Source organism: Octopus bimaculoides, chromosome 5 (genome assembly GCF_001194135.2).
Source record: "Octopus bimaculoides isolate UCB-OBI-ISO-001 chromosome 5, ASM119413v2, whole genome shotgun sequence".
In the NCBI taxonomy this organism is placed as follows: Eukaryota; Metazoa; Mollusca; class Cephalopoda; order Octopoda; family Octopodidae; genus Octopus; species Octopus bimaculoides.
Genome location: NC_068985.1, coordinates 107,468,706 through 107,478,452, shown reverse-complemented (window position 1 = coordinate 107,478,452; position 9,747 = coordinate 107,468,706). Strand labels below are relative to the sequence as shown.

Sequence of the window (9,747 nt, the reverse complement as noted above, 5' to 3'; positions counted from 1 at the left end):
ATATGGCCTTGAGATGACTTCGGAATCTCCTGCAGCTCTTCTGGACGGTCTCCTTGTTTAAGTTAGTGAATGGTACCATAATCCTTGCCTTCAGTTCATCTTTGATGTTACAAGGAGTTTTGTTGGTCTCTCGCTCAACTGCGCCCCACACATAATAATTAAGGGGGTTGCGGCCCGGGGAGTTATGTGGCTATATAGAAAATACTTCTAAAATTTAAAGTGGAACAGGTTATGCAAAGGAGGCATTAAAGAACAGATTATTCTCGTTTCTTTACTCGCTTTCCCTGTCAGCTTCTTTCACTTTTTCTTTCTTACTTTTGCCTTCATTTAATTTCTTATACATCTTCCTAATGCTTAATGGTTGGTTAAAGTTTGATAAATCTGAACAGAAAGCAAACACACACATGCACACATGTGCACACACACACATACATACATACATATTCATAGACGTCGTCATCATCATAATGTCCACTTTTCCATATTTGCATGAGTTGGGCATAGTTTATTGAAGTAGATTTTTCTACAGCCAGATGCCTTTCCTGTTATCAACCTTTACCTGTTTCTAAGCAAGGTAATATTTCCCCATGGCCAGATACATTTCCACAGAATATTGGAAATAAATTACATGAATTTATAATAATTACACAACATCAAGACTGCGAGACACCAGTGCACACACTCACACACACACACACACACACACACACACACACACACACACACACACACATAATGGGTTTCTTTCAGTTTCCTTCTACCAAACCCACTTAATAAGGCTTTGGAGCTATAGTAGAAGACGCTTGCTCAAGGTGCCTTGCAGCGGGACTGAAACCTAAACCATGTGGTTGAGAAGCACTTTTTCACTGCACAGACATGTACATAGTTAAGTGTATTTTTACTATATGTTACTTATTTTTATTTTATTTTCTATTTCTGCAGAAATTCAAAGTCAAAGAATGGCCTAAAAAGGATTATGGTTTGTTCTATGAGGGTGACTCCTATATTGTCTTAAATGTGAGTATTTTAATAATCTGACCTTTTCATACAGTTATGTCTTTCTGTTTTTGAGAGTTGATTTTAGTCATAAAGTTATGACATTGTGTTTTATATTATTACTAATTTTCTTGTAGTCTTGTATCAACATCATCATCATCATCTTTTAATCTCTCTCTCTTCCATGCTGGCATAGATTGACTAGTCTGAAAGGTCCAGCAAGTTGGAAGATTACACCATGCTCTAATGTCTGCTTTGGGGTGGTTTGTACAGCTGAATACCCTTTCTAATGCCAACCACTTTACATAGCATACTCAATGCATTTCTCATGGCACCATCACTAGTTAGATTGCCTTGTAGACCACAAGATTAAGATCTCCTTCAACTGAATGGGACTACAGTGGAGAGGGAGGTAGCTTTATTGTAGGAGATAAAAGGTTAAAATATGAAGGAAAGGGTTGGAGCAGGTTTCTTTCTGTAAAGGAAATACTTGGCTACTCACATTATACAAGAGTGGCTTGGAGTAATGGGGGTGAAGCTGGAAAGAGCCAGAAAGATGGTGATGATAAGGTAAGGTATGATAGTGGACTCTGCAAACAGAAGAACAGGAAGGGTTTGGTGAGTCGAGGTTGCAAGAGTGTGTGGGGAGAATGAGGGATGTTTAGAGAAGGAGTAAGGATGTAGGGCAAAATACAGTAGAATCTTGCAATACGAGTGCCCCATTCTATGAGTGATTTACTGTATGAGCTAAGACTCGTGCAAATTTTTGTCTTGAAGTACAAGCAGAAATCTATAGTACTAGCACACAAATCATCCCATCTTTAAGGTAATTCAATTAATAAAACCAGTTTACATATTTCTTTCGCATTCTCATTTTTATAATTGTCATTTTACTTGTAACTACACCTTTTCTGTTTTAAAACCCATAAAAAATAAATTTTGAGTGGTTTTGTGGAGATGGGATCAGATCTATTATATTTTAGTTAATTTCAATGGGGAAAATTTATTTGTAAAACGAGTAAATTGTAAGGCGAGTTCAGTCATGGAACAAATCAAACTCGTACAGAGAGGTATTACAATACTGAACAATGAACAAGGATTGGTGAGATGTGAAGGACTGAATGAAGAGCAAGGATTTGTAAGAAAATAGGAGGTGGGAGTTGATGATAAATATATTGTTCTGACATATTTAACGCATAACTAATCATAGTTCTTATATAGCAGGTTACTGTTATGACCAGTGTACAGTTCTAATGTAGTATTTTCATAGTATGACTTATCATATGTAGTTATTTTAAGGTGTGTGACTAGTCAGATGTAGGCATGTGTAGTATGACTCATCACACAATACTTGATGTTGCTTTCATCTAGTAATACTTGTAATACTTGTAATACTTGTAACAAAATGATGTATGCAAGAAATAAAACAATAATCCTGTCATGGGTCAAAAGATAATTAGTATGTTTAAATACTGAAATTAACACAGAAATAGCGAAACATTAGGTATGCCAGTAATTATACATGTGTGTTCTTGAACACTGACTTAAATAATTTCATACCAGTTTCTTGTCCTTTTTATCTTTTTTCTGTGTAAATACACACACATACACAGGTAAACACGCCCCCCTCTCTCTCTCATGAGCTTATTGTATTTTGTATACAATGCCCAGATGCACTAAAGCTCATTGGAGAATGGCAAAAAAGGTGTCAGGAAGCATCTCATGGAGGTTATGAATATAAAAATCAACTTGAACTGCATCTCTAGCATTCGTAATTTGTCAGCAGTGCAGAGAGAACAAGCTATCGGCTGATTGCAAGCATGGCAGCATGCCCTGGTTGTTGCGAAAGCTTACAATATCCATGTCAGCATCATCTATTGTCTATCACCTGCAACAGCAATACAAATATACCAACACCACTGCAGACCATGTCCACAGAGGGTGCCGCTGGGTCCAGGTAGGACTGCTTCGTCCACCTTCAACACCGCTGTGATCGCTTCAGACCGGCCAGCATGACAGCTTGCGAGACTGTTGGCACTGGACAGTGACCCATCAGCGACGACACAGGCAGAGGGAATGGCATCACAGTGCAGTGCTACATTGACCAGATCCTAAGACCTCACATTGTGCCTTTCTTTGCACGTCACCATAGCCACATGTTCCGGCAGGACAATGTTCCCTCCCACTCAGCCAGGGTAACCATGGACTTCCTGCATCAGTATGACATCAGAACCATGCTGTGGCTGGCTCTCAACCCAGATTTGAACCCAATTGAACACCTGTGGGATGAAATCCAGAGATGGCTGAACCAGGTGGCCCCAAGGCCGACAACTCGTGTGGAACTGGAGGCAGCTTTCCTCAGGGTGTGGGTACAGGTGCCAATGGCTTTTGTGAACCGCCTCATGCACTCCATGTACCAACGGTGTATGGCCGTTTTGAACACCCATGGAGGGCATACACAGTATTGAACATGTCATGCCCTACAACCTCGATGTACTGGATCCACCCACTACCAGATCACATGGCAGTGAGCCATAGATTGTAGTCATAGTGCATCCAAGAAATTGACTTTATCAGGTTTATCAAAATTTATTTCTGACATAATGAAATTATGTTTCTTTTGCAGTTCAGTATATGTATGTGTGTGTGTGTTTATCCCCCCCCCCCAGCACTGCTTGACAACCAATGTTGGTGTGTTTATGTCCCTGTAACTTAGCAGTTTAGCAAAAGACACCAATAGAATTAGTACCAACTTTTAAAAAAAGTACTGATGTCAATTCATTGGACTAAAACAATTCAAGGCAGTGCTCCAGCATGGCTGCAGTCTAATGACTAAATTGAGTAAAAATAGAATATATATATATATATAATGTGTAGGGAAGTATGTTTGCATGTGTGGTTGTGGATATGTTTAAATATCTATAACATGACTCATGCATTACTTAAAAACTAGGAATTAAATTTCCTATGAAAGTAGAGCAAAATCATAGTAAAATTAGTCATTTGTGAACCATTGCTTCAGCACAAACTACAGTCTTCTATTTGTTGTTGTTGTTAATGTTTCCTTTGTTAAATTTGAATTACTTTTACCTGAACAGACTTACCTTGAGGAAAATGGAGAGCGATTCAATTATGACGTACATTTTTGGATTGGCAAATACAGCACTCAGGTGAGTAATATTAAATTGTTCATTATTGCATTTACCTGGTTGCACATAACTGTCCCTTCTCCTTCTCTCTCTCTCTCTCTCTCTCTCTCTCTCTCTCTCTCTCTCTCTCTTTGTCTCTCAAACACATCATATTTATTATTGTCTCGACATGCACTTTTCCATGTTCATATGGCTCAGACAGAATTTGTTGAAATAGATTTTCTATGACTAAATATCATTCCTGTTGCCAACCCTCACTTGTTTCCAAGCAAGGTATTATTTCCCCATGGCCAGACATGTTTTCATGGAAGATTGTATATGAACAACACTGTTCTATGATGTTGACTCTTATTTAAAGCTATTACATGATGTCAAGAGGAGACATAAGCACATATACACCCATGCACATACACACATGTTTAAGGAGATGTAGGTTTGAGTCATATGGGTAGCCTTTGACTTTCTCTATCCAAAGGGCTTTTTATCCAATATTTACACAATTATTTATAGCTTTATCTGCTTCGAGCTTCGAGATTCATCATACCAAAAATGAATTATTTCTCATTCTCTTAAAGATTATAAATTTGATGCCATCAACTATATATATATATATATATATATATATATAAAATATTATTTATTTAAAGGACACAATACTTGTCTTTAAGTGCTACTATTAGTTTCATCTGTTGAGAAATATCTCAAACATATTCATCAGGCACATGTGAATTGTGCCTGATGAATATGTTTGAGATATTTCTCAACATATGAAACTATTAACACTTAAACACATGTATTGTGTCCTTTAAATAAATATTTATCTCTCACCAGATGGAGTACTTTTTTTTTTTTTTTGATCTTTCTATCACAGAACGGTACATTATATACAGACACACATATGAAATCTCTATCTACTCCAGCCCTACTTACAATGCTCAGGGCGATAATAGATGACACCTGATTGCCCAGCCCTGCCTTCCAAGGTGCCACACAGTGGGACTGAACACTAAATTGTGTGGTTTGAAAGCACACTTCCTAACCAAGCAGAATGATATCTGAGGGAAATAAGACACATGTTTCTGTATCATTACTCTTCATCAACTACAAACACCAAATATGTTGTTCAAAGCTCACTAAGGACAACTTTCCTTCCATTTAAACCTGCCGTATTACACACAACAGGCTTCTTCCTGTTTCTGTCTATCAGCTCCATTCACAAAAATTTACTTGGCCCAGGGTTACAGAAGACACTTGCCCAAGGTGCCACACAGTAGAACTGAACTCAAAACCATGTGGTGGGGGACCAGACTTCTTAATAACTCAGCCATGCCTGTCATGTTTAATAAATTTAAAATGGTTTTAAACTTGTTCAAAACCACTACTTTATTGTACTGTTCTGTTTCGACTACATAGTACAGTAGTATATTGTACTATATTATTTTAGCTATTCATTACAGTACTGTGGTGTATTATATGGATGCAGTCATAAAGTCTTAGGTTCAATGCAACTGTGCATCATCTTAGATATGTGTGTATCACTGAAGCCTCAAGTTGACGCAAACTTCATGAATGAAATAATGCAGATGGAAATTGTTTGGAAATCCATTGGATGAACTATGGCTGTAATTCAAATAACCAGCTTTGTCATACACATTATCACTCCTATTTTGCTCAGGAATTACATTATTTGTTTTATATTCAGGGTTATGTGTAAGATGAGATCCAATTGCTCACACCTATCCTACAATGTCATTTTAAAAATAAGCAACCATATTGATACCTTGAAGTTACAAGATAAGGCATGAATAATTGAAAACAATATGAATGAATAAGCATTGCATTTCATTGATGAATTTGAATGCTATAGAGTTCAACAGCAAATAGAAATTTTGCTGATGTGCACAAAGCTTTGTCAAGCTAGAATTGACCAGAGGCAAACTAAGTAGCGTTAATTGAGGTGTAGATGTATACAGTTACATTTAAACCTTTACAGTAGATAATATCTCAGCAGAGAAACTCTCTCTATAGACAATGTTTATGTATAACATACCACTGGGCTATGAATGACATTGGCAGACTGTGGGACCTGTGTTTTTGCTACAGACATTGAATTCATCATTCACAGTCCACTAAGAATTGCTATTCTTATATATAAAACCATTGGAGATGGTCCATCTCTAACTTGTGTTTTGCTAATGATATTGACCTATCAGGAAGCAGTAAAGCAGAACTTCAAAAGCTCACCACAGACTGGAAAAAGTATCAGGAGCATACAGGGTGGAGATCATCCCAGAAAAGAGAAAAATCCTGGTTAATAGCAACGACCAGAACTCAGTAACCAACATCATGCTGAATATAGAGAAACTTGACATAGTGGCTACCTTCAAGTACCAAGGATCCACGCAGACCAAGGACAGCAGATCTCAAAATGAGATCACAATTAGACTCAGTTTGTCCTCTGCAGCCATGATGAAACTGATTTTATGGAGGCAAGACTCAAAGTGTATAAGTCCCTAGTGACTTCCATCCATCTATACATGGAATGAAGAATCCAGGTATTTGAGCACAAGTACTTCAGAAGGCTGCTACACATTCTGTATACAAAACACAAAACAAACAGCTTTGTCAGCAGCAAGCCAACAAATATGCTGGTAGACAGGAACTACTCTTTGCACAGATAAAATGATGAAAGCTTGCCTGGTACAATCACATATCTTGCTACAACTCCCTGTCCAAAACCATCTTTTGGGGCACAGTTGAAGGAGGGTGAAAGAGAGGCAAAGAAAATCCTGGTCTGACAAGATCAAGGACTGGACAGGTCACAACACTGCAACCCTGTGATGCATGCAGAGAACAGAGACCAATGGTGACAGCTGACTACAAAAGCATCTAGAATGGTACCCCAAAGATTGGCTGCACAGATTAAGAGAAAGTGGGGAGGAGGATGATGATGATGATGATGATTTGTGTGTGTGTATATATATATATATATATATATATATATAAAATTTATTAATAAGGGTAGAAATTGATATTAATCAATTAAAACCAGTGGTCTAGCATATTAAGAAAAAATCCGAAGATTAAAATTATATTACATACAAAAATAAGAGGAATGACCAGCAAAAGTGGACTCCTATGTGCTAGAAATAGATGCCGAATCATCTAACCATGAAAAAATATGTTCTCAGTAACATATTTTTTCGTGGTTAGATAATTCGGCATCTATTTCTAGCATATAGGAGTCCACTTTTGCTGGTCATTCCTCTTATTTTTGTGTGTATATATATATATATATATATATATATATATATATAGCTTACTGTCTATCCACATTTATCTTTTTATATATATTTCTCTCTCACATGCTTTGCAGCTCGTCACTCTTTTCCTCTATCAGCTGTAACTCAACTTTATACCATCTTTTATTACCATTGCCTCACACAACTTCGTTCCATCACTTGTCTTCATTACTTCACTCAACTTCATACTCATCACTTACCTCCATTGCTTCACTCAATTTCATGCCATTCTTCATTTCCATTGCTTCACTCAACTTTGTGCCATTACTCATCTCAGCTTCATACCATCACCCAAGTTTCTGTCTGTGTGTATTTCACCATAGGATGAGTATTGTGCAGCTGCCTACAAAACTGTTGAGTTGGACACTTTCTTGGATGATGTACCTATCCAACATCGAGAGGTACAAGGACATGAATCTAATCTCTTCAAGAGTTACTTTAAGAATATAACGTAAGTATCATTTAACTTACTCAAAATACATTCATAGCTACACTTTTGTTGTTACACTTTCACATAGCCATTCCTTCACCATACTCTCACGTGGAACCCCAGGAGCAGTAAAATAAGTATCAGTCAAGAATTAGAGCTTGGTATAATTGGCTGTTCTCTTCTAAAATATTTAGCTTTGTGTAGCCTTATCATCATCATCATCATCACTGTCATTTTAATATCCTCTTTTTGATGATTGCATGGATTGAATGGAATTCATTGAAGCAGATTTTCTATGGTTGGATACCCTTCTTGTCACCAACCCCTCTTGTTTCCAATAAAGGTAATATTTCCCCATAGCTGGACATGTTTTCGCAGAAGATTTGAAAACAAAGGATGCTATTTAGTTGATGGTGATACTTGTTTACAGCTATCACATGAAGTCAAAACAAGAAGACACAAACACATGTGCATGCACCTTTGCATACATTCATAAACACATGCACGCAAACACACACACACACACACACACACATAAGCGCTCAACAAACTTCTTTCAGTTTTCATCTACCAGATTTACTCACAAGGCTTTGATCAACCCAGGGCTATAGTAGAAGACACTTACCCAAGGTGCCATACAAGGGGTCTGAACTTGAAACCATATGATTGGGAAGTGAACTTTTAACCACTGAGACACACCTTTGTTAAAAATTATTTTGAGCAGTAGAGAACTAGACAAAACACTTTGTAGTCTTTTGCTACAATCCTTTACATTCTGAGTTCAAATCCCTTCAAGATCAACTTTGCTTGTCATCCTTCTGGAGTCAAGAAAATAAATTATCATTCAAGTTCTGGGATCAGTTTCATTAACTGTATTCTTCTAATTTTGCTGCCTTGGACCTATGTTGATTATTATTATTATTATTATTATTATTATTATTATTATTATTGTCATCTTTGTGACAACAGTGAAGAAAAATATTATTCTTAAGGGTGGTTGAATGTGGCAGGCTGGCAGAATCGTTAGAGCACTAGATAAAATGCTCTGGTTGAAATTGTAAAAAGGTATACTAAATGCCATATAATATTTAGTATTAAGCCTTTAGGTTTTCAGATCAAATTCCACCAAATCCAACTTCACCTTTTCAGCTGCATGAGTTCATAAATACTATTAACATGCTAGTATAAACTCTGCCATAATTTGTCTCTATCCCTCCTTAAAATATTTTTGTTATTGTTACTGTTATTTTTCTCTTTGCTCAAAAGGTTGTTAAAGGGTGGAGTTGATTCTGGATTCCGAGTTGTCACAGAGAAGACCTATCAATCAAGGCTCCTACATTTCTGTGGTACAAAGAAACATGTTGAAATCAAAGAGGTCAGTAAATTGTTTTACACATTGCTATGTTGCTATGTTTATGACTAATAGTTCAGCCTGCTTAACTGTAAGTAGGTACCACCGTGGTATAATTGACTGTTTTATAATAAGTCTCAGTAGCTGTGTCTACTTCTAGCTGTAAGTAGATACCACTGGTTGGTATTAACTGACCAATTTTTCATTAGTTATTAAATACAGATTCACTATTGGTGTTGGTGGTGGCAGAGTAGACTTTGCAAAGAACTGCCATCTTATCCAAATGAAGAAAGATGCCTCACATTCAATTCAGACCTTGAAAAGAGAGATATGCTCCAAGAATAGTACATCAGGTGATAAAGACACACTGGATAGAACAGTATTACTACTGTCTTTGGTTGGTACTGCTGCTGCTATTATTACTATAACTACTACAAGCCAATAAGGGTTTCTCTCTCTCTCTCTCTCTCTCTCTCTATATATATATATATATATATATATATATATATATATATATAT

At 36.8% G+C, this 9,747-nt stretch overlaps 1 protein-coding gene across 1 annotated transcript in view; it reads left to right on the top strand.

Moving 5' to 3' along the window:
• LOC106871065 (gelsolin-like protein 2) overlaps positions 1-9,747 on the top strand; it is a 54,371-nt gene that overhangs the window by 31,801 nt on the left and 12,823 nt on the right. Inside the window, exons 4-7 of the mRNA XM_014917334.2 lie at positions 943-1,017; positions 4,095-4,166; positions 7,771-7,898; positions 9,144-9,252. Coding sequence (XP_014772820.1) covers positions 943-1,017; positions 4,095-4,166; positions 7,771-7,898; positions 9,144-9,252 — 384 coding nt within the window. The remainder of the gene's footprint in view (positions 1-942; positions 1,018-4,094; positions 4,167-7,770; positions 7,899-9,143; positions 9,253-9,747) is intronic.